The 26,636-nt window shown below is 35.0% G+C and overlaps 1 protein-coding gene and 1 long non-coding RNA gene across 13 annotated transcripts in view; one reads left to right on the top strand and one right to left on the bottom strand.

Moving 5' to 3' along the window:
• The window catches only part of COBLL1 (cordon-bleu WH2 repeat protein like 1), a 159,775-nt gene that overhangs the window by 95,118 nt on the left and 38,021 nt on the right, over window positions 1-26,636 (top strand). For 8 of the 12 annotated variants that reach the window (XM_036318552.1, XM_036318546.1, XM_036318548.1 and 5 more), the window contains 5 exons: window positions 6,563-6,764; window positions 8,780-9,008; window positions 9,832-9,870; window positions 14,249-14,346; window positions 14,459-14,695. In XM_036318552.1, the coding sequence (XP_036174445.1) occupies window positions 6,563-6,764; window positions 8,780-9,008; window positions 9,832-9,870; window positions 14,249-14,346; window positions 14,459-14,695 (805 nt within the window). Of the gene's footprint in view, window positions 1-5,597; window positions 5,631-6,562; window positions 6,765-8,779; window positions 9,009-9,831; window positions 9,871-14,248; window positions 14,347-14,458; window positions 14,696-26,636 lie in introns of all 12 variants that reach the window. The other 4 variants (XM_036318551.1, XM_036318557.1, XM_036318554.1 and 1 more) reach the window with 2 other exon arrangements.
• Window positions 16,235-16,679, bottom strand: LOC118661040. The gene is made up of 2 exons (XR_004969119.1): window positions 16,565-16,679; window positions 16,235-16,330 (listed from the first exon to the last, which is right to left on the bottom strand). It is a non-coding gene; the product is annotated as an uncharacterized LOC118661040 (long non-coding RNA).

Below are 26,636 nucleotides of genomic sequence, written 5' to 3' on the forward strand. Positions count from 1 at the left end.
ATAACACAAAAGTGGAAGTCTTATGTAGCAGGTACCAAAACTAGACTAGAATACCCTCAATGTGTGTCACAAATGCAGAAAGCATCACCAGCAGATTTAGGAGGTGATTTAGTGATGTCATCAATCTATGAAGTAAAATTGTGGCAGATAGCCTATAGCTTGTTGAAACCATCTGCCCCATCCTGCATCCTGACTAGTGGTACCATGAAGGAGTACAGTTTTAGGAGACAGAACATTCTAATCTTGACTGCTTCTTAATTCTATATATGCTCTTAATCATCTGGTCATGTGACTTCTAAAAGGAAGTGGGAGCTCTCATAGGGATTTCTCCATTTCAAAGAAGAATTTTTAAAGAGTCTTTAAAAAATCTGCCTTTCAAGAAAACATTATTTTACAAATGAAAAAATATATAGCCCACCAGGTGTAGCTTAGTGGTTGAGCATTGACCTATGAACCAGGAGGTCATGGTTTGATTCCTGGTCAGGGCACATGCCCAGGTTGCAGGTTTAATCCCCATTAGGAGGCATGAAGGAGGCAGTTGGTCAACGATTCTCTCATCATTGATATTTCTATCTCTCTTTCCCTCTCCATTCTTCTCTGAAATCAATAAGAAATATTATTAAAAAATTAGAAAAAATCTGAAAATAATATAATGCAAAGAAGATCCTGTTAAGTAAGCTAGTAAACCAAAATTCAAAATGATGTGGTAGTATAGAGAAGGAAGACTGTTTCTTAGCTCAGTGAGGAAGTGATGATCTAGTTTAGCCAATCCTTTTCAACTGTAAATATTTTGGCTCGTGTTTCAGGTGGATTGCAGGCTTGTGCTCCTGCCTTAGCAAACAGGAAAACAAGCATCCTTCCTGTGGTGATCCCGTGGTCAAAACTGCTGGCCAACTTCTGTTAGGCGCATCAGCTCCTAATAATTACCCACAAACCAAAATTGTTGTTTTTGGTAGAAGTAATCTGGCATCTGGGTGGATAGTTCTAAATAACTATCCTCAAGAGATGAGTTCATTTTCTGTGGGTGCACTTTGTGACTAGTTGAATGCAAGGTCAGTTTAAATATTAATGTCTTACTTTGATAGTGTTATGGCTCCTTTATGGCAGAGGTAGGTAGTAATTCCAACCCTCAAAATCATCAAGGTCAGGGTCATCTGTGCTTTTTGTGCCAAATGCTGAGGTTTCAATTAAATACTTCAAGCATTTGAACTGATCCGAGGCTGTTTTGGAAAAGTTCTTAGTCCTACTTAATGCTTATGTCCCGCCTCTGTAAAGATGTCATGGCTTCAGACACAACAAGGCTACTAGTCAAGTTTGTTAATAAATAAATAAATAAATAAATAAATAACCAAAATACAAAACAAAACACAGCTTTCACAACTATATGTTTTTTAAAGCATATGAACCTCTTTTAAAAAACTTTGCCTTTTTTTGTGTCAGATGCTGTACAAAGATCTCAGTTATACATTGTCTGCTGTGTATTTCAACTCATGGATGCTGAAGCAGAATTACCTAGAGATAAATAATCACTGGTTCCTATAAATTCCTCCTGCAATGACATTGACCTCACTCTGTATTAGGCCCTGGGAATAAGCATTGCTAAAAGGTGGTCCTTCCAAAGAGAAATTCAGATCTAGGTATAAATGGAACCCTGATAACATCTTGAAGTCACTCTGCTCCTTAAGGACTTGATAAAATTGGCCGGAACCCCTATTCCACTTTTTGTGGAATGTTCAACCCCCTGTATAATATTATTGTAAATTCCCAAGGGTTTATGTTGTCAGAGTCACCTCTGGCCCTAACCTTACATATATATTATTTTGGGATTCTTATTTTTTAGTCTTTAACTTATAAATCTTCTTTTTTTTTCTTGATTTAACTCCTCCCAAATCTACCAGGATTTTGGTGATGGTTTGTGGGCCACCAAAGAGAAGTTAGTAAGTATATCACATAGCCAATAACTTAACATTTCAGGCCTCCTGTTGCCCTTTTAGCAACCCTGCCACTTTGATATTAATAAAAAAAATTATATACTTTTTATTGATTTCAGAGAGGAAGGGAGAGGGAGAGAGAGATAGAAACATTAATGATGAGAGAGAATCATTGATCGGCTGCCTCCTGCACAACCACACTGGGGATGGAGCCCCCAAGCTGGGCATGTGCCCTGACAGGGAATTGAACCGTGACCTCCTGGTTCATAGGTCGATCCTCAACCACTGAGCAACACTGGCCAGCAACCCTGTCACTTTGTGGTGTCCCTGCAGTCCTGGTCTTTTACCACTGGCTAGTTCCCCCTGTCTCTTGCATTTTCTTACCCTTTTCTTCCTGCATTGGCTTTAATCAGCTCCTTACAAAACATACATGGAACCTGACTAGTCTTAAGTCATCACCGTCTCCCACCTACATTTTTGCAATAGCTTTGTAACTGTTCCCTTAGGCTATTCTGAATACATCAATCACAATATATTCGTCTTAAAATGCAAAGTAGATCACCCCTCCGAACTCTTCAGTGGTTTTCTAACTCAGTAAAATTCTAAGTCTTCACCAGGCTCTTAGGTCTTCACTGTAGCTGGTTTCTGTTTTTCCTTAAGCATGTAGAGCACAATTCTGCTTCAGGGCCTTTGCATTTGTTAGCTCTGCCTTGAATACTTTCCACAGATATCTCATTCCATTCAGGTCTTTGTTCTAATGGTATCTTTCTATTTAGAACATTTCCTAGCCTCCTTCCTTATTTTATTTTTTCATCATACTATTTATCATTACCTGATATTCTGTATATTTGGCTTGTTCCTTTATCCTTTTCTCTCTAGATCACTGTTTCAAAAACTGTAGTATGCATTAGAATTAGCAGAAGTGCTTGTCAAAGTACATATTGCTGTGCCTCACTCACAGCTTTTCTGATTCAGTGATCTGGGCTGGGACTGGGCAATTTGCATTTCTAGCAAGTTTCCCAGGATACTGATGCTATGGTCCATGAATCACACTTTGAGAATCAATGCACTTGTCCATCCAATATAGTGACCACTCACCACATGTGACTATTTAAATTGAATTGAAATGAAATTAAATAAAATATTCAGCTTGTTAGTCCACTAGCTCAGTGTATTTCAACTGCTCAACATAAGAATGTCCAAACATACAACAAATTTTATGAGTTTATTTGAGCCAAACTGAGGACTTGCTTGGAAGCAAGATCTCAGAAATTCTCTGGAGAATGGCAATTTGGCAGTTCTCTTTATGCATTTGGGATCAAAATAGGGAAAGTAAGGAAGATTACATGAAATCCACTAGTGGTAGATTAAGGAGGGAGAGATCTGACTGGATAAAAAGTAAAATGGAGAGAACATTTACTGTAAATAGGGATGGTTTATGGGCAACAAGATCATGTGTGCCCTTGAGGATGGTTAGAGGGGTCTGGGAAAAGGGATTATTCTGGCATTTCAAATATTTGTTAATCTGGATGCACAAGATCAATGGACAGGACTTGCCTAGGTAAAGATAAACCTTTTATGAAAGAAGTTATAGGCCTGGGGCGTGACTACCCACCATGACCTGCCCAGTTAGTAATTTATGTTCAGGTCACCCTGTGAGGTTACCTTTGGTCACTGAGCTTGTCAGATTCACTTCATAGTTCCTTTCTCATTCACAATAGCCACATGCAGTGAGAGTCCTTTGTATTGCACAGCATAGATATAGAAAATTTCCATCCTTGCAGAAAGTTCTATGGGCAGTGTTCTGGGGCATACATTACATGAAGATGGATTTCTTTTCTGTCCCCTCCCCCCTGGGTTGTATCCTCATATTTGTATATCTGGTCCACGTGGAGTTTGCTATAGTGTAGGAATAAAGTAGATACATAACTTTTTTTTAGCATTTAAATTTATTTTAATGAGAATGCTTTTTTGAGTGCAAAATCCTGGCCATGAGTGTGGTGACTCTTCTCTGTAGAGGCTGCTGACAGGAAGCTGAGCAGAGGAAAGACCAATACATACCATTTTTTCCCCCCAATCAGATGGCTAGTCAGTTTTCCCAATACCAGTTGTTCAAAATTTAATTATGCTCCCAGAAATTTGAAATACCATTATTAGATGTAGTAGTAAATTCCATCTGTATTTGTGTCTGTTGCAGAACTTTCTGGTCTACTGCATTTATCTTTCAGGGTGTGGGAATATTTTCAAGACAAAATTGACTTCTGAAATTAGTGAATAAAGATTTGAACCTAGAATTATAAAATGAGATAATAAAGTCAGAAAGAGTTCTGTGATTATTAGTTGCCTTTTGAAGAGGCATTTTTTATTAGAAAACATTTAGGTAGTGTTGAGTTCAAAGGTCAGGCTATAGCTCTGTGTTAGCATGAAAACTTTTTGCCGTAAAATCTGGTATAGTGCAATGACTTCTCAGTGTAAGAAATATCTAACCCTTTGGAGAATTTTTATAGAAATTTATTTAAGCTACAACTGGTGGTAATTACAGGGAAGCAAAATCTCAAATATTTTGGAGAATTGACAGTTTTTCAGTTTCTTTTATGCATATAAAATTAAGGAGGGAACCGAAAGAGGATTACATGAAGGTGGGAGAAAGCAAGGCATGGATTGAGTTATAGGATAATTAAGATTGTGTGCTCTCCTGAAGGTAGTTGTGCTTATTTCAAAGGTGTATTAACCTAGACCTAGATGCATAAAAGCAATGGACAGGGCTTACTTAAGACAAAGATATGCCCAGTTAGGAATGTATGGTCTAATCACCCTGTGAGGTAACATTCCGTAGAACCCCTTTTCACCCACAGATTATAGATGACCAAATTGATTGAGGCAGTAGGCCATTTTTATAATATTCTTGGCCCTATCTATGAAATTATAAAATTAATGTGTCACAGATTAAAACAATAATTCATTAAGGCATATCAGAAGGGTTAAATAAGAAGTGTATATAAAGAGTGTTATATTGTTCTTACCTTTTAAAAATGGAAAATGTTTTTCCTTAAATGTTTATATGTTTGTACATAAAAGGGTATCAAATGATTTAAAAAAATAGGGATTAACCAAACAGAAAAAAACAAACTTTACATCAGTAGCTACTTTTGTCTTATTAACTTGTACTGTGTATTTCTAAAATACTGAACATTTTGGTTTTTTAAATTCTAAAGAACTATGCCTTTAAGAAATGATTTTCAAAATGTAAGTTTAGTATTCATATGTATTACTTGACATGTTTATATATAGAGAGAAAGAGAGCTATAATCTGAACATATCACCATTTACTCAGGCAATAGTGGACAGTGTTCCATTAGGTTGGCTGTAAAAGCTTTCTCTTCTTCCAGACCAACTGTATTTATAATTATACTAGCGGCCCGGTGCATGAAATTCGTGACTGGTAGGGTACCTTGCAGCTGCCGGCTGCCTACCAGGTACTCCTTCCCTTCTCCTGGCCACCTGCTGTGGGCCAGGCCCTCCCTCCCTTCCCCTGGCCAGCCCTGTCCCCCTGGCCAAACTCCCAAACTCCCGGTCAAGGGGACAATTTGCATACTATGCTTTTATTATATAGGATTGTATTTACCTAGACATTGCCTAATCCTTCTTAACCTTTTTTACTATCAGAAAAAGAAGGCACCATTTTCAAGTTTAGAATTGGTATGTAACATCAATTTGCTCACATAGAGTACTGTTACCATAAACTTCAACAATACCATTATGCTAGTCTATCTCTAAGAGAAATTTAGTAAGCACTATCCAAAGCAAAAATTTGAGCTGTAAACAAATTTATGTATGAGCATGTTATGTCAAGAGAAGGACATAAAATTTCTAAATATTATTGTGAAAGCATCTAATAAAGACATAGGGAACATATTTTGAGGACTGAAAACTTATTCCAGAGAACATTTTTTTTTTACTGAGGGACTTCAAGTCTTTTATTCATTTTCCCTGATATATGTATAATAAGGTACCACTTGTATGTAGGGGCGGGGGAGAGGAGGGGGGTGAGGGTACTATTGTAAAGCATACCTCTTTATCCTATGGAGATTGGAATGGCCTGAGGTTGGGCAACAACCACCAAAAGCTGAGGTTGAGGTAGGGAGCTGAACATGGGGGACGGTTTGGGAATCTTTAAGTATTTTTGACCCCAACACTACACAGTGTCAGACAACTACCCTTCCTTGGTGGGAGACTGCCTCTCTGGAAAAACTGAACCAGAGAAGCTAGAAACCTGGGAACACCATTTAAGAGAATGGGGGTTAGGTACATCTGAAAACAGATGTACTAAATTAAACTTGGCATATAAGTAGGGAGATTCCTAGCCTCATTTTCCTGTCTGAAAGCCATAGCGAGAACCATATCTCTAGTTATGAGATTAAAGAATAGTTTGTGTGTGTTTTTGTTTGTTTTTACTGACATTTAAATATCTTAGTGGAAACATTAGTGGCCACCTGCTTACCCTCAAGTAAAACTTGTCAACCTGTACCTCAACCCATGGAAATAGGACCTTTACACAGTGTTTTAGTGCCTCAGTCAACTTTAACAGTTGCTGAAATTGTTTTATGATCTGCATTACTTTTGTTTTACAGTAAACCTATGATGGATTTGCTGATATTCCTCTGTGCCCAGTATCACTTGAATCCATCAAGTTACACAATCGATCTGCTGTCAGCTGAAAAGAACCCCATTAAATTTAAGCCAAACACACCAATAGGAATGTTGGAGGTGGAGAAAGTAATTTTAAGGCCAAAAGTTTTGGATAAGAGAAAACCTACACCTATAATACCAGAGGTAAGAATTTCACTGTATATTTTGATATCTTATGGCTAAAATACTAAGTTGTTTTCCAGCCATTATCTTTAGTTCATTATAAATAAAATATAATAGCCTTTCCTGGTCAAATTTGATGTGAACATGACTGTCATATTTTCATAGACAACTTTTTTTTAGGATTCAGTTGGTTATTGATCCTTGGGTTAAGTAGAATTTGGGAAATACTTTAGATTTTAGATGCTCTAAAGTGATCTATATGTCAGTATTAGAATCTGACAATTATGAATCATCTGTATTTCAATCTACTCTTTTAAAACATATTTTTGTACAGGAAGGTTTTAGAACTTTTTAATGAAAATTCGTCTCTATCTCCATCTCTCTCTCTTTCCCCTTATTTTGACTCGGTAACTTGTTTCCTGGGCAGCATGGGCTCACTTCTTCCATGGCTCATTACTTCTATCTCTAAATAAACTTAAAAGAAAGGAAAGACATTTGTTTAAGAATTTATTAAAATATTTTTGGCATCATTTACTTGGCAAGTGGTGGTTGTAACTTATTAACTTATACATTATTTTTCATTTGAGCTACACAATGGCTCAGTTTTCTGTAATGTATGGATTTTAAGCAAAAATTTTAACCAAAATATTCTAATATTATCAATTCTTTATATAATTGTTCTTTATAAGCAATATAGGTAGAAGCTTATGGGTTTCAAGAAATATTCTTTCATTAGCAACAACACCAACCATTTTTAACTTCAGGAAATATATAAAGGTTTATATATTAATAGTTTATTTACAAATGACTTGAATGCACATATTCTCACATTTTCTTTATATTCTTTTTTTAAAAAATATATTTTATTGATTTTTTTACAGAGAAGAAGGGAAAGGGAAGGAGGGTTAGAAACATCGATGAGAGAGAAACATCGATCAGCTGCCTCCTGCACACTCCCTACTGGGGATGTGCCCGCAAGCAAGGTACATGCCCTTGACCGGAATTGAACCTGGGACCCTTCAGTCCGCAGGCTGATGCTCTATCCACTGAGCCAAACCGGTTAGGGTTCTTCATATTCTTAAAATTTTTTTTTTACAAATAAAGGTAATTTTTTTACAATCCTAAAACATACTTGCTCTCTATAAAAGGTGGTTGAATATTAATTAGGCTATTAGACTATATATCTAGATATATATGCTATTTATCTAGATAGAGATAGTATTATTTATGCGATAGCATGGCATAATATGTGGTATTTCAGTTTTATGAATACATGTTAAGTTTGAGGATCTGCAATCTGTAGATTTCACTTAGCATGGTCACATGTTTCAAAGTTCTATTTATATACAGGATTTAATTCAGTTACATTAAAATAATCAGATGCTTAAAATCTCAATAATTTTGAATTAGTAGCATTAACTATATAAATAAGGAATACTTTAATACTAGTTACTAATATATTAAAATTAGCCAAAGTAGTAATAATAATAGTGACAATAGGTAGTAATAATAGCTAATGTTTATTTATTGTAATTTACTATGTGCCAGACACTATGATAAGTTCTTTGCGTGGATTGTCTCATTTAACTTATTTCAAAAAGAAGTTAAAAAATGTTAGTGTTTTAAACAAAATAACCCTTTTTTGACATCTAACAAACTATTCAAAAGTGAATATTCCACAAATAAAGGATAGAATAAAACATGCATAATTCTGTATTATTATGTCTGTTTGTTAATTTTAAAGTAAATATTTTAAGGAACAAAGCAAAGATATCTGTTTCTTTTTGGATTTAAATCGACTTAATACTTTACTATACAAGGGTGTGAATTTAATCTATATTTAATAAGCAAACTGTTTCTAAGAATCTGATTTGGATTAGGAAGTAATATTAATCAATAAAAATCTTACACTAAAATAAAAAATTCTGTGTATTGTATGAATATATACTTGTAGATTTCTCATTACTCTAGACATCATTGTAGAACGTTTATTTCAGTATATTATGGTACAACTATGGCTTTAATCTGTGTTTCAGAAAACTGTGAGAGTAGTGATCAACTTTAAGAAAACGCAGAAGGCAATAGTGAGAGTTAGCCCACATGCGTCACTCCAAGAACTAGCCCCCATTATATGCAGCAAATGTGAGTTTGATCCGTTACATACGCTGTTGTTGAAGGATTATCAGTCTCAGGAGCCACTCGACTTGACAAAATCTCTTAATGACCTGGGACTAAGAGAATTATATGCCATGGATATCAGCAGAGGTAAGACTTTTTGTTTTATTCATTTGACAAGATGTGCATATATGCATTATGTGTATTGTGCTTATGTATAGTTTTTCTCAAGTTCATAATGGCACTTTAAATGGATCCTATAGATAGAAGTCAATACATGGCATTGGGAATAAGAAGAGAAAACAAAATATAATGTATTTTAATTTGATTTCAATTATTGAAATTGAAATAAAAGCTTGTTTTTTTTAGCTACATCACATTTTATACTTTTCCATCTACCTATGAATACTTTTTTTTAATGGAATTTAACTTAATTCTTTGTGGCTTGGAGATTTAATCAGAAAATAAAAAATTTACATGTAAATTCATTATGGTTCTAATCAAGCATGAATTACTGTAGACTCACCATGATTTTGGCGGAGTCCTAATTATCATTCAAATTTGGGAGTTTCTTGCTAATTTCTTTCCCTAAGGTCAGCACCCAAAATTAACTGGCTTAAAAAGTGCATCAGTTTAATTCCAAAATTTCTCTAAATAGAAATACCAGTAATTTTCAATATTAATCTAGAAAGAAAAATTTAGTGTATTAAAATTAGATAATGTTGGTTTGCATGATGTCTAATAGAGAAATGCAAGCTTATTTACTCAACATGAATCTGTTTTATTAGGAGAGAAAAAAGTTTAGTAAAGGAGGCAATTACTTACATCTTCTGTACATAGGGAACTTCACACTTGATCCTGAGATTGTGCTTTATGTAAGTCTATAGACAACTATTTCAACTCAGTGATGCTATATACTTGAACAAACATCATCTTTAAGTCAATTTACCCTCTTTTACCCCCTCCTCTGTAGCCACTTCTGTTACTGCCTCCAATAAATCATCTTTACAAGGTAAGACATATGAATCAGTAGAAACAAAACATAATGTGAAATATCTATTTCTATTGGTAAATGGAAAGTAAGCTTCTAATTTTATTTGCTTTCTTAATATTACTAATGTGTAAAAAATTTTTTAACTGAGACAGTCTTCATGTTTTATTTCCTGAAAAATAATTTATAAGGTTCTCCTTGATTTCTCAATTTAATACAATAATTATATTTTAAAATTAATATTAACCTAAAAATGTAAGAAATATATTCTTGACTCTCAGACAAAAATCGATTTTGCTAGGATCTTTATTGGGTACAAATACTGATAGTTTGGTTGTACCCTGAAAGAATCTTAGATTATTTTCATTGAACTATTTTTCATAATAATCAGGGTATATTAATCATAAAGAATTTTTGCAACCATTAAGTTGTGAATATTTTGTAATAACTTGGAAAATGGCTTATACTAAAATTAGCTTTTAATGCAGGTATAAAAAACTTTTACATGAAATTTCTGAAAGGAAATACATAAAAAATTTTATAGTGATTACCTTTGGGTGGTAGGGCTATGGATGACTTCATCCTTTTCTTTATATTACAGAATTTTATAATGGAAATGTATTCCTTTCATAGTGAAAACTTTATTAAAAATAGCCAATAATAATAAAGTCTGGAAGTTTCCCACCCATTAAAAAGGAGTAGGCTCAGATAGTTGATTACTGTAATAATTACCACCCTACTAAAAAAAGAAAAAAGAAAAGAGCACAATAAAATGTACACATTTTATGTTATTAGAATCTTCTTTCTTTCCCATTTTCAATTTTTCCAGGGTACAATGAACGTCCCGATTCCAAGAATTAAGCCCACATAAATAATAGTATGATTATCTATTATTAGTGCCTAATGAATAGGAGCCTAATCAAAGGAATGAAAATTTCCTATGTAGAGTATATACTGGCTAATCAGAGGGCAGGCATTTGAATTGACAAGCTCATTTGACAAGTGGATAGGGCAGATAGCTTCATCTGTCTAGATCTAACCTTCTACTTCCATGACAATAAAGAGATTGGAAAAAGTTGTCTTTGTGGTTTTATTCCCGCAAAATTTATTTTGTTACTTTTACTTGGCTTTTGCTCCTACCTTTGCCATTCAAGTGAATCCCATAATCTTGTTGGCCTCATTTTGAAGATGCTGAATGCACTGATTTCAAATACCCCTTCCAGCCAAAAACATATGTGGTTTATTCAGAGTGTTAAGTGTTATGAATATAACCATAAGACATTGGAATAGGAAAATTAAGAAAGCTCCTCTGACAGTGTCAGAATCTACAAGGTTAGTCCAATTGCTATAAATACCTCCTCCCCACCCCCCCAATCTCATAACTTTATCTGATATGATCGGGAAGTTTAGAATTTTGCCTGCCATTACTTACAGCCTCTCTTCTGGAAACAGGAAACTACAGTATTTGAGTTGCTTTCTAAGTAAGCTCAAGCCCTTGTTTGCCTTAGTGTTTAACTGTGACTTACAGTGATCCCTGGCATAGAGCGTTAAGTGAAGATTTAGGGGGTAACCAGTGTGTATAGTAGATGAATGGGCACCTGGAAACTACTTAAAAAAATAACTATATGAAATAATGTGGTTATATTTATTGCACTGTACCAGTATGTGAATTTTCCATCTACTGTTCCAACTAAATTTCATTGTGTATTTATACATTCAATTAGTGGAAGATTCTATCTTAAAATGAAATAGTAGCATTCCTTTTTTAAAAAAAAAAAAGTCATTAAAAAATGTTCTTTAAATGCAAATCAGTTTCAGTTATACCATTTACTGTCCATGTGTTTTGGACATTATTCAAACTCTCCGGTCACCTAGGTCCTCAGATATGTAATGGGGTGATACTGCCTGCTTCCATTCTTTACATCCCACAGCTTAGAAAAGGGGCTCACAATGATAACTTACAATATCTACCTCACAGAATTCTTCCAAGAAATAAATTAGGCATGTAAAAAATCTTTAACCATGGTGTGCTACCACATATCAATTACTATTAGTTGTTAGCATCGTCAATAAACTCATGGTAGCAAATGCATATTGCTTATTTAAGATTTGAAGGATCAGATTTATAAAGTTTTATTTTGTGAAATATATTTCTCCTTATGTTAGTAGGGCATATTGCGTTAATTTACTAGTAGTTATTGCTTTCCTGGGATAGCCCTACTTTGTCATAATTTAATTTTTAAACATTCCTTTTTAAGTAAAAATACTATACATTTACCCCTAAATAATTGGTAAATATAAGATTTTAATTAAGGCTATACATTTGCTCCTAACTGCTACTTTACCTATATCCCACCAGTTTCTAGATATAATACTTTGTTTCTTATGTCACTGGGATTACACTGTGATTTACCATAAAGCCCATATATTTCTTAGTAGAGATGCTTTTAAAAATTTACAGATCTCCACTCCTTATCTCTCTATTAAAATATTTTTTCAATTTATTTATTGAGTAAACCAGGTCATTTGTCTTACAGAATTCCCCACATTCAGACTGTTGCTAATGGTGTCCTGCGATGCCACTTCGCATATTTCCCTATCTTATTTCCTATAAGTTGATAGTTAAATCTAGAATCTTGTTGAGATATTTTTTGGCAAGAATATTTCATGGGTGGTATTATGTAGTTCCATTTGCAGACATATAATGACAAGTTATCTTTTTTTTATGTTAGCCATATATAATTATTGCTATATTGTAGTTAATTAAGATTTGAAAAATGGTCATTTTCTATTGCAAACATTCCTTTAATTATTAGTTGAGATATTTCTAAAAAGGCAAATTTCCCCATGTCGGCTATTTGTCTATCTACGTAGAATTCATTCAAAAAAGGCAGGAAAGTGTGATTCTTTCCCTTCATTAGTTTTTAAAATAATGGTTACCTATAAAGATGAACAATGAGGACCAGTTACTTTTTTTTGTATCACTATGAATGCATGGAATTAAATATATGTGTTATGTTTCAGTTTGTTGCGTTATTTTTTTAAGAAAATATATGTTTTTATTGATTTGAGAGAGAGAGAGGAAGCAAGAGGGAGAGAGAGAAACATCAATTGGTTGGTTGCCTCACATATGTTCCCAGACCATGGACAAAACCCAAAACCTGGGCATGTGCCCTGACCAGGAATCGAACTGGCAACCTTTTGACAACACTCAAGCAACTTAACCACACCGGCCAGGGTGTTGAGTTATTCTTAAGTCCAAATTGTCTGGACTTTTGCCAGTAGAAACCATATGAGATTTATCCTTGAGTTATTTTAAAACCACCCCAGTAGATTTTGATTGCTTTCTCTCTGGTATGACTAGATATTACAGGTTCATCTTTGATATCAACAAATAATCAATCATTCTTTTTTTTATTTATTTTTTATTTATTTATTTTTTTTTAATCAATCATTCTTAAGCAATCATAGCTCCCACTAGTGGGAAATGGGAGAAGGACAATCTGGGCCAGGTGGCTTCGCACTCTTGGACTTGTCTTTGGGTGTAGGCTCTTTCATTGACATTCAGAAAGACTTTTGGAGAGTGAAGTATTACATATGTTACCTTGAGGCTTGAAAGTTGTCATTCTAATTAAAGTGTGATTTCTTTTAATCTTGCTACAATTGACATTTGGGATCAGGTAATTCTATGTTGTTGAGGGGCTGTCTTGGACATTGTAGTATGTTTAGCAGCATCATTGGTCTCTTGGTCTCTACCCAGCAGATACCAATAACACATTCTCCGCACCCTAACCCCCCAGTGTGACAACCAAAATTGTCCCCAACATTTTCAGATATCTTCTGGGTGTGCAGGAGAATCACCCCTAGTTTAGAACTATTGGATTAAAGGAATATCATTTATGAAACATATAATAAAGTACTAAGAAACTATAATGAATCATGTTTTAGAGAATAAAACATTTTATTATAGTTTAGCTCTGACACAAAAATATAGTTCAAAATAAACAAAGGGACAAATTGTATATAGCAATTTTATATCTCATTTAATTTGAAGCTTTGTACTTTGAAATGTTGGTAATTATTTATGGAACACAGACTTTCAAGTTACAAAGAATTGAGTTTGTCATAGCTCTGTAATTTTTTGATTATTCACTGTGAGTAAGTATTTTAATTTCTCTAAGCTTTAGTTTCCTCCACTGTGAAATAGAAACAATAATACTAAATTTACCCATTACTTTGAGAATTGAATAAGATATAAGGTGTCTAGAAGAGTACATGGTTCATAGTGGACCATAAAGAGTAGCTTTTATAACAAAACACATTTTCAAAGGCAAGTAATTGTGAGAAATCTTGGAAATGAACATATGATGAACAAAAAGGCCCTCTTTTTCTATTTTAGAGTCCTGCCAAATATCACAAAACTTCGACATTATGAAGGAGAAAGAAAATAAAAAGTTTTTCAGCTTTTTTCAGCGCAGTAAGAAAAAGCGGGATCAAGTAAGTATTTCCTTATTTATCATTTTATAAGATTCTTCGAATCTGTTTTTAATTACATGTGCTTTTTTATCTTCAATTTACATAGAGATTTTGCCTTTTCATTCTTTATTAGACTGCAAGTGCCCCAGCGACCCCTCTAGTGAGTAATAATCGCCCAACTTTTACAAGGTCCAATACCATTTCCAAGACATACATTTCAAACACCCTGCCGTCGGACGCACCCAAGAAGAGGCGGGCTCCGTTGCCTCCGATGTCAGCCTCTCAGAGCGTCCCCCAGAACCTCGCTCACGTCCAGGAGAGGCCAGCTTATGGTGTCATGAAATCCATGAGTGTGGATGAGACAGATAAGGTGCGGAATTTTGTTTTGTTTTGTTTTGTTTTAGGCTGGGCACAGGACCATCTATTTTTCCTCTTACCTACTTGCCTTTTTCCACATAGGCTACTAATAAGGTTAGTAACAGTTACTAATATGCAATAAGGTGAATAAGTAGTCACTAGTAAGATTAATGCTGGGAAGAGGCTCTCTAGATATGTACAGTTTTATGATGTAGTAAAGAATAAATATATTGCCCTGCTGGCATGGTTCAGTGGTTGAGTGTTGACCTATGAAACAGGAGGTCAAGGTTCATTCACCATCAGGGCAGATGCCCAGGCTGAATCCTCAGTAAGGGATGTTCAGGAGGCAGCTGATCAATGATTCTCTCTCATCATTGATGTTTCTATCTCTCCTCCTTTCCTCTCTGAAATCAATAAAAAAAATTTTTTCAAAGAGTAAATATATCCATTTTAAGTAGCTTTCACATTCAAGAAAATAAGTCATCTGTAAACCGTAAAGTGCTGGTCTATAAGGAATAACTGAAGGCTTTCGCTTGTATCTATTAGGAATGGAAATATTCATTTTTAAACATTTTTATTTTAACAGCAACACAATCTTTGTGTCACTTTCACGAGTTTCCAACTGGATATATGTGTTTTACTTAGAGAGTCTCAGGGAGATATACTGGCATCTGCCTGTACATAGATACTCTATAGCAGGGGTCCTCAAACTTTTTAAACAGGGGGCCAGTTCACTGTCCCTCAGACCGTTGGAGGGCCGGACTATAGTTTTTTAAAAAACTATGAACAAATTCCTATGCACACTGCACATATCTTATTTTGAAATAAAAAACACAAAACGGGAACAAATACAATATTTGTATTTGCATGTGGCCTGCGGGCCTTAGTTTGAGGACCCCTGCTGTGAAAGAATAATTTTTGTTGTTTTAAGCCACCCAGTCATGGTAATGTGTTATGGCAGCCCTAAGAAACTAATGCATCAACTTTGTAATTCCAATTCCAACATTTTTCCTGTTGCAGTTTAAATTCATGGTTGCTTCTTGACTCATCACTACCTGGAAATCAGAATATTGGAAATCAAACTCACTCTTTTTTGTCCCATATTGAAAAGCTCCAGATCATCTTTGACGTTTATTATTTTTTTCTTTTCATATCCAATTAGTGAGCAATCCTTCACTCCATCTCTCTTCACCATGTCTACTTGTCCCTCATTTTCATTCTCTCTCCTGAAGTCTGATCCTAGAGAAACCCAGGCAGAGGGTAAGGAGAAGATCAGTACTTAACTTGTCTTTCACATTTTGTTTTCATAATAAAAGAATGTGGCAAGTTGCTACTTTTATATTTTATAATTAGCACTTCTCAGTTCAAGACTTTGGATAGCTGGCTGTTACTTTCTGGGCATTCAAGGTTTTTTACAAACTGATCACAATTTGAGGGGGGGGTTCTATTCTTTCTTTGTTTCTTTGTTTTTTTCTTTCTTCTTTGTTCTTTTTTTTCTTTCTTTTCAGCTTTATTGAGCCGTAATTGACAAATAAAATTGTAAGATATTTAAAATATGCATCATGGTGATTTGAAGTAGGTATACATTGTGAAAGAATTCCCACCATCTAGTTATACATTCATCACCTCACATCTCTCTCTCCCCCACCTCTCTCTCTTTTTTTTTTTTTTAACTTATTGATTTTTTACAGAGAGGAAGGGAGAGGGATAGAGAGTTAGAAACATCGATGAGAGAGAAACATCGATCAGCTGCCTCCAGCACGCCCCCTACTGGGGATGTGCCCGCAACCCAGGTACATGCCCTTGACCGGAATCCAACCTGGGACCTTTCAGTCCGCAGGCGACGCTCTATCCACTGAGCCAAACCGGTTTTGGCCCCCACCTCTCTCTAAGAGTACTTCAGTTCTACTCTTTTAGCAAATTTCAGTTATTAACAGTGTTATCAACTATAGTCATCATTTTTACATTAGATCCTCAGACCTTATTCATTTTACAGCTGAAAGTTTGTCCCATTGCCCCACCCTCTCCCTATATCCTCCACCCTCCTGGCAACCTTTTTCACTCTCTGTTTCTGAGTTTGACTTTTTTAGATTCTACATATAAATGTTACCATGCATTATTTGCCTCTCATTGTCTGGCTTATTTCATTTTATATTGTCCTCAAGCTCCATCCATGTTGTCACAATGGCAGGATTTCCTGCTTTCTCATGGGTGAATAACATTTCCTTGTGTATGTATTCATATATTATGCACTATGTTATAATTCACCTTTTGGTACTGAATGGTGTATTTTGGATATGTATCAGTACATAAAGGGCTTCCTCATTTCAAAGGCTACATAATATTTCATTGATGTATGTAACATAATATGGGATGGTGTAAGTACCCCATCCTCTAAACATAAACATTAGGGTTATGTTATTGTTTACAATTTTTAACTTTGTTAATTTTCTTCCTTTCCTCTTTCCCAACTAGAGGGCAGGAATTGTGTTCCCCAGCAAAATTCTGTAACATAGTATGTGTTCAAGGAAATCGATAAGTAAACTTTTAGCATTGCTTCCACGCAGCTGGGTATAGTATATACAGTGAGAATGTCTGTCACACATAATATCACTAAATTTTAGTATTTTATATGTATGTATGGTAAATTTTCAGAAGTACTTGGATAACTTAAAAATTGCTTATATTTTCTTTATAGTAATTTGGCCCAGGTAGTTCTTGGCAATATTTTCCTTAAGATTTTACATAAAAGCCAGAATTTTGGCAAGGTTGTATTGAATGATTAAAGACCAATAACAAAAATGTGATATATATTAGATAATGCATATAAATTAAATTGCCCTCTGAATTGAAGTTCTTTATGTAGCCAGATGCAAATATTCAAGAAATTTAACAGAACTATAAATTTATGGGTGAATTTTATTTATTTTACTGCTTGCTTGTTTTACATTTCAATCAAACATAGTCATTATCATTATAGACATTTTATACCTATTTGATAATTGAAAATAATGGCAGGCTAGGAAAAAATAACTAGAAAAAAATGATTAAATAATTTCCAAGTCCGTGGAGAATATTGGGTATATTTATATCCTGTAGTTTTTATTGTTTAAAAAGTAAACCACAAGGGTGCGCTGTTAAACAGAATTACAGCATTCTGATTTTTCTAATCTCACCACTCCCTCTCCCCCAAAGCATCCTTTAATAAAGCAGAAAGGAAATACTAGAAATAGTTACATTATATTAGAAATATAAAATGCTTACCTCTTGTGAGTGAAGTGCCAAATAATAGAGCTGGAGAGATAGATAACAGTAATGAATCAATTTTATTCATTTTGAGCTTTTATTTCATTTTAGTGTCCTTTTAAGTAGTCATTGGTATTATGTTGGCCTTAGATAGGCTTATGGATAAGGCAGTTTATCTGTAGCTTGGAAAAAAACCTGCCAATTTCATCTATTTTATGCTTTTTGGATGTCTGTTTTTAAAAATTTGCCTCAGTCTTCTAAGGCATTTCTCGATACTGGCAAATTAAAGTATTTGGATAGTGATTTGGTCATTTAAACTGAAACTATTAACATGAAAGCCTGTTGGTTTTCTGAGCTAAATTTGCAAATAATTGTGCAGTTTCCAAAGAGGATTCAATAAAGACCCAAGTTAGTAAAATAATTTATCCTAACCTTTTTTTTTTAAATTACTGCATCTAAAATTATTTTATCCACCTAAAGAATATGTTTCAAAGACAGTTGTTGTGGCTACAGTGTCCTTTTTCATGTCCCTAAATTTCTCCGTCTTCTCTTTCACATGATTTCAAGCCTTGTGTTTTTTTCCTTATAAGGGTGAATATACTTCTATAGAAACGTTCACTCTGAGAAAGAACTATCCAATTAGAAATCTTCTGGCAGTTTTTCTTGGTACTTTTTGAGCATTATGTGGATATAATTCTGCCTAAAGATTTGAAATGCCATTTGTGTCCCAGCATATGTCCTACTTGGCTCCTGCTGCTATTTACATGAGTCATATCACATGCATTATTGTATGAAATCCATATAGTTATATACAGTAAGATTGTATATATAAAGTTATTTACATAAGGTTGCTATTTGTTTCACACATGACAGAAGTCAGACACAATATGACATTGACTGGAATTGAAAATGACTTAATCATTCTGGGATTGAAACTGAGTTCAGAAATCCAGAACTGTATCTGCCCTGTATCTGCTAACCAAGTGTCTGTGAGAAGCACTTTTAATAAAATTAGTGTTCAAAGAATGTCCTGGATGATAAATTAGCATTTTAACCCTATTTTACATTTGAAGACCAGGAAAAAATTGGACAGAAGTTGTGCATAATCATCACACATAGAATTCACAGAACCTGTGGGTGAATTCTTCCTTTTTGCACATTTTGTATGACTTTGTGGCTAGGAGTCATGTGTATATATCAGAGAGCAGCTTTCCCCAGGTTACTAGCCTGGTACCTTGTTTTCTTTAGAATATTTGCTTTTGGCTAGAAACACAGTCAGGAATTATCTTGATTGGGCTTTTCCTTTGGTCTCATTTTGCATTCTACGGCAAACTCTCAAATATTGAGAAATTGAAATACTTTGCCATCCAGTATTATGCAAGTGAAATTTAATACTCAGAGTGTTACTTTTTTGACAGCTGATTTAATTGTTTTTCAAAAAATGTTTGACATTATTCATCTTTTACCTAATTTTATCTTTTAACACTTACTGTGGTTTACAAGCAGATGATAGATTGTCATGTGTTTATGAAATGTGTTAGTAGATTTTTTATCTTAGTTTCACTTAATGAGTTTTAAATCCTAGTTTTACACAGAGTCATTAAGGCTGTTGCAATGGAGCATGTATTTGTAATCTTTAAGAAGTATTCCTCTTTTTAGTTTCTCCTCCACATAACATTTGGTTTTCCCCTCTACTTTCCACTTATATTTATTATATAGAACGTGGACCACACACATACTTCCACAATTGCCTAGAAACAGTAGTTGCCATGGCATTTGCAGTTTGATATGTGGGATACAGCTGTCTGTTCTTCCAAAAATATGACTTGTTTCATTCAGTAGAGAAATGCAGCAACACTGTATAGTATCTAATCTGCTTCCTCTTTTAAGGCTTTCCAGGAGAGAAGATGAACTTTGTCATTGTAGTTTTCACTAGATTTTCAAAGGTTCATCATTTCATAGGGACAGTAATGATTAGTGCTTATGTAGCACTCACCAATGTTTCAGACGAGGTTCTAAGCACATTACTCACTTAATGCTCACAAAAATCTTCTGAGCCATCATTTTTATGTTTCTGCCAGCTTTGCCTTTGACCTAAGTGTTAAGGACTGTGTTCATTATAAAATTGTTAAATTTTAAAGAACAATAATATTAAACAACCAAGGACTTGTATGCATGCATATTAGCATAACCAGTGGACACAGACACTGGGGCAGTAGAGGCTAGCCCAGGGTGGGAATGGTTGGGGGGGAGGGGGTCATTTGGGGGAAAAGGAGACATATGTAAAACTTAAGATAATTAAAAAAAACACACAATAGGATAATTTTGAAATGAGTGTGGATTTTTCTTCTTTATGCTAGTATTCCAAGACTGTGCCTCTCTGAGGTGCATACTGAGTTAATACGACATCACCGAAAATAATCAGTGATAGGAGTCTTTCTTTACAAGATCTGATGGTATGGAGTTTATTTAGTCTTTCTACCCTGTGACATTGGGATCTCATGGGGGAGACATGCCTTTTGCTGGTAACCAGCTTCTATTAACAGAGGACAAAGCAGAGAGAAGCAGGCCTGATTTTGGAGCCACAATGATAAAAATGGTGGGGTCATTAGGATAATGCCTGGCCTGCAGCTTTGACTCTCTTTCTGGGATGAATGGAGTTGGTCCCAGTTTGTTCCCGTGATCACTACATTACTTGGTAGAGGGCTTAAACTCAGTTGATCTGTAAATGTTTAGCATTTTCCTACCCTGCCCTAGACACCTCTTTGTCTTGATCACAATGATCTCAAAGAACCATGGTTACCACCGCCCTCTGTCCTTTTAACTTGATCCTGAGCTCTGGTTCACTTTGTCTTTTTTTATTCATGATCTTTGGGCATCTAAAAAATGTATACATAAGGGATTACCACTAATGTGACTTGGTTACATGTTATCTTAAAGTATTGTGGGGTTGGTAAATGAAAGCACAGATTGCTTCAGGAAAATAAATGTAAAGCCTTGCAAGGGTATATAACACGGGGGTTGTATAAAATTTGGGGGTTCTTTTTTTTTTTTTTTATGGTATGAATGGAGAAGGCTGGAAAGGAAGTTTATTGTGGCAGAAGAAGCCCTAGCCTGGCTCCAGAGATAGTCTTGGATTCTCCTAATAGGACTATTACATTTTTGTTTGTCATTGTTATTTTTCTCATTGTCGTCTTTGTCTTCTACCTGGAATAAGCCATGAACTTCTTTATGGCTTGGGTTTCTCCCAAGTAGGGCTTTGTAACTAAATTTCCAAAAGTCTCTTTTAACTCTAATATTATAAAATTGTTTTATTCTTCGTTGTCTTTTTAAAATTAATCTTTAAGAAATGAATGTACTTTGTTGCATAGACCTTTGGCTTGACCAGTGTTAATCAGATAGTCCTGGTATTACTCATCTGAGGATTTTAAAACCCTGTAGTACAGTAGCAACATGAAACATTGACAATCTTTTCTTTTTTAAAATTTATCTTTATTGTTGAAAGTATTACTGATTTATCATTTGTTTGTTTGTTTGTTCTTTCCCATTGATCCCCTCCACCCATACCCTCCCCTCCCAGGCCTTTACTATTCTATTGTCTCTGTCCATAAATGAATCCATCTCTAATCTCATTGTTGCCTTTCATAGCATGTATTTTGGCAGATTGATAGGAACATCCTTAAAAATGGCATAATAGGTGAATGCTTACATAGTGTGGATTTAAGAGCTCCAGGCCCATTTCTCTTTTCTGTAATTATAGTCACATGGTACCTGAAATGTCACTCCTATTTCTAAACCCCCTCACTTTCATATGATATGACTTTTTCCTAATCTAAGTTTACTTATATAGCCTAAGACTTTCAGTGCTATACATGAAAAAAATCTTAAAACATATTATTATAGAGAATAAGAAAATAGAAGACATAAATTCTAGTTTTGCGGGGAGCTAGAAGGAAGTACTACTCAAAAAGGAAAAGGGTATGTAGAATAAGAAGATTCAGGGCAGCAAAAGAAATTGTCCTGGCCCCAACAAAAATACAGCATTTTCTTTAAGAAATAATCATAAACAAAGAAAGGTGGTGGCACATATGCTTTCATCCAATACAAGCCAAAACATGCATGCATGTATGCGTGTGTAAAAACAGGTGTGAAAGATACATAGAAGGTGGAGTACACAAATTCCTATGAGGCAATCTAGATTTGTTCGGATTTACAGTGATTGTTTCCCTCCCCAGTGTATGTATTGTTTGTATCTCATATGATATCATGCTAGTTTTATGATCAAATTAATAATAAAAATGATTTTTTATGACAAAAATCTTGCTTTCACAGCTGTACCTATTTTACTCATTTAAAATAATGCCTCATACTTCTATTATATATGTATTATGTTACGAGAGGCCCGCTACATGAAAATTTGAGCCCTGGGGGGGTCCTTCAGACTGGCCTGCCCCCTCTCACAGTCTGGGAGCTCTCAAGTGATGTCCTACTGACGGTTTAGGCCTGCTCCCCATGGAGAACGGGCCTAAGCTGCAATCTGGCCTCCCTCTGTGGGAGGCGACCGGCCCATCAGGGGAAGGCGATGCCCCCATCAGGCCTCTGCTGCAGCCACTGCTGGGTGCAGCGGCTGCCTGAGCCTTGGCCCAGCTCTGGCAGTGGCAGCCGCCATCCGCAGCTTGCCTGAGCCTCAGGCAGCCACTGAGGCTTTGTCTGGAAGGATGTCTGGAAGGACGTCCGGAAGACATCCACCCTAATTAGCATATGACCCTTTTATTAGTATAGATAATAACTGTTTTGAAGTATAATTGATTTGTTATCTAAGTTGTAAAATTATGTTAGAAAGAATTCTTCCATCAAGAGTTAAGAGAGTTACAGCTTGACTTTCCATTATATAAAAGTTCAGTCATTGGTATATAATTCATAGTCAATTATATATAGCTAATGTCAACTATAAAATATTTAAAAATGTTTTATACCATTGAGAATGTCCAGGTTGGAGAAAGATAACATGAATATGTTCCATAAGAAGAAAAAGATCTATATGAATTTTAAGACAATTTTAAGGGATTGCTTAGGTTCTTTCCTTCAACCACACCCCTTCCCACATGTGGAAATCATATTATAAATAGAAATAAAAACCCAAAAGCTTCTAATAGAAATATTCAATATTGAAGTTGAGCCTCTGTATTTCCATCCTTTAATTCAATTTTTTCTTATTTTTCTATTTATATTCTTTCATTTAATCTTCTATCCAGAATATATTTATTTAAATGGCCCACATCTTATAATTCACCTATAATTAATAAGTGATCTAATAACTAGTACAGAGCTGTTTCTCAGTAAATCTGCTGAATGCCATTCAATTCTATTTTATTCAGCTAAACTTCGTTCCATTTTGAACTAGTGAATTCTGATCCGGGTGTGAATTCTCAAGGATTAACTCTCTGGCATTCTTTTCAACTTGACCTTGCCACTTTCGCTGGTGTATTCTTTTTCTCTATGCAATATTTCCTTTTCACAGGCCATAAAATTCAGTGATAAGCATTCTTGTTAGAGGTGCAGTTTTCCCTAGTGGCAAGCAGATTTAGTGACTTTAACTAAAGTAAATAATTGAATATCTTGAATTATTAACCAAAGTATTTTTCCCCTAGTAAGCAGACACCTCTCTGTTTTCTTGGTTTGTAAATTCTTTGGACTTAAAAATAATTTAATCTCAACTCCTTTTTCAAAATTTCAGTCATAATCTGACAAAAGAAATGTATCTTAGTGAGAAAAGCTAAAGACAGTTCTAAGCAATTCTTTCATTTTAGTTTTTCACATTAAATTTATGAAATATTTCAAATTTGTATACAATATACAGCCATATACCCATCACTAAAATTTAACCAACTGGCATTCAACTTCTTTATATACATATATATGTATATGTATATATATATATATATATATATATATATATATATATATATGTGTGTGTGTGTGTGTGTGTGTGTGTGTGTGTGTGTGTGTGTGTGTATTTACTTCAGAGAGGGAGAGAGAGAAACATCAATGATGAGAAAGAATCATTGATTGGCTCCCTTCTGCATGCCCCCCACTGGGGATGGAGCCTGAAACCCGGGCATGTGCCCTGACTGGGAATTGAACTGTGACCTGGTTCATAGGTCGACACCCAACCACAGAGCCACTCTGGCTGGGCTAAATTTCTTTAAGGTCTGATGAGGCTGCCTGAGGTGACTTAACAGTGGAGTTTTCACACATGAATTACACAAAATGCTTATGCAGTGACCTGGTCACAAGGTCCTGAATGTTGGAGGCTGTGGGGTTTTAAGGGTTATTGTAACTGAGATTAATAATAGGATTCCCACCATCATTGTCACTAAAGCAAAAGTGCAATTTTAGAATAAATATCTCCTTTACCCATATTCTTTATACTTTGCTTATTTTATTTACAGATCACTTTCATATACTTTAAGATAGATGAATTATGTACAATAATATTAGCGAATATTTACAGATTGTGAACTGTATGCTAGGCACTGTGCTAAATTTTTATGCACTCGTTCACTGAAGCTTCGAAGCCACCCTTGAAGTAGGTATTCCTACTTTTTCCACATTATAGGTGAAGAGGCTGAAGGTTGCAGCGGCAATGAATGCCTTGCTCCCTGGTTCAAGCCCTGGCAATGTCTCCAAAGCTCATTTGTTTGGTAATCATTACACTGGGCTGCCTTCCAACTTGCAAACCCCCTGGAAGCCTCGCTCCAGCTAGACAAACACACTCAAAATTACTGGGCCAGTCAACCCTGACTGAGGCAAGAAGAGAACTGTTGGAGGCCTATGAGGAACATACTCCTGGAGTACAGAGGAACAAACAGGGTTTAAAATTGCTGCTGGGTGGCTTCGGTGGCCTTCCTTGCCTTTTCTCTTTCTTCTTCTAACACTTTCTGTGAGAACTCATGATGGATTTATTGAAATAACTGTGGTAGTTTAGCTAGCCTGCTTTCTGACAGTAGTTATTCTTGGGGTAGGATCCTCCCCAATATTGTATGCTAGATAAGTGTATTCTACTCATATCCCTCAGTACACACACATTTTCTTGGCTACAATACATTCAGAAACTTTTAGATCTTCTCACTTAGATTCCCTTTTTCTGCAGGCTTTTACCTAGGAAAGGGATGTCTGTCGTCAGTGTAGATATAGAACATCCCTTTCTCAAGGCCCAGGGATTCCTCCAGGGACAAGGGTCTAAATCTCACAGAATCAAGTTATAGAACATGTGCTCCACCAATACATTCAGGGCTTTATCCTTCTAAAATGCATTATTTTGTCAAATGTCTTCACAAATGCTATTGAAGTTTTTTAGCATTTGTGAAACAGAAATGTTATGTTGTTTTTGACAAATTTTAAATTCTTTATCCATAGAAATATAAATGTCATGCACAAAAAGTTAGCTTATTTTAAAACCTCTAGACCAGTGATGGCGAACCTATGACACGTGTGTCAGAGGTGACACACGAACTCATTTTTTTGGTTGATTTTTCTTTGTTAAATGGCATTTAAATATATAAAATAAATATCAAAAATATGAATCTTTGTTTTACTATGGTTGCAAATATCAAAAAAATTCTATATGTGACACAGCAACAGAGTTAAGTTAGGGTTTTTCAAAATGCTGACACGCCGAGCTCAAAAGGTTCGCCATCACTGCCCTAGGGTGATAAATGAAATATATGAGCCTATTATTTTCTGTCTTTGAGTTGTGAATAGATTTAGATAAATTTGTGAGTCTTTGTATATACTAGGTGTACCGGTTAATAATGCGAATTTTTTTCAATAGATGGAGTTACACATATGTTTATATATACGCGATTTGATATGTATGCTATTTTGTTGTATTGCTCCTTCAGATTACCACTTGTTCCGATTGATGGCACACGCACTTTCTGAGCAGCACTCCAAAATGTATGAAGAAGTGGAAAATTGGGTCTCTGAATGGTCTGCCTCAAAACAAGAACAATTCTATTGGGACGGTACCCACAAATTACCTGAAAGAAGGGGGAATGTGTAGCTAGCGATGGACATTACTTGAATAAAGCACTTTTGATGTTTTTCTTGAAATTATCGTGTTTTCTTTGGATTACAAAATCTGCATTATTACGGTTAATAATATGGATTAAGTATTAACCAGTTAATAGCGTGGATTAATTATTAACCGATTAATAATGCAGATTAACTGTTAACCAGTTAATAGTGAGGATTAACTATTAGCCTGTTAATAATGTGGATTAACTATTAACTGGTTAAAAGGGCAGATTAATTATTAACCAGTTAATAGTGTGGATTAATTATTAGCCAATTAATAATGCAAATTAATTGTTAACTGGTTGATAGTGTGGATTAATTATTAACCAATTGATAATGCAGATTAACTGTTAACTGGTTAATAGTGCGGTTTAACTATTAACCGATTAATAATGCAGATTTTGTAATCCAAAGAAAACACGATAATTTCAAGAGAAACATCAAAAGTGCTTTATTCAAAATAATGTCCATCGCTAGCTACACATTTCCCCCATCTTTCAGATAATTTGTGGATACCGTCCCAATAGAACTTTTCTTGTTTTGAAGCAGACCATTCAGAGACCCAATTTTCTACTTCTTAGTACGTTTTGAAGTGCTGCTCAGAAAGTGAGTGCGCCATCAATTGGAAC

Source organism: Myotis myotis, unplaced genomic scaffold, assembly GCF_014108235.1.
Source record: "Myotis myotis isolate mMyoMyo1 unplaced genomic scaffold, mMyoMyo1.p scaffold_m19_p_8, whole genome shotgun sequence".
Taxonomy (NCBI): Eukaryota; Metazoa; Chordata; class Mammalia; order Chiroptera; family Vespertilionidae; genus Myotis; species Myotis myotis.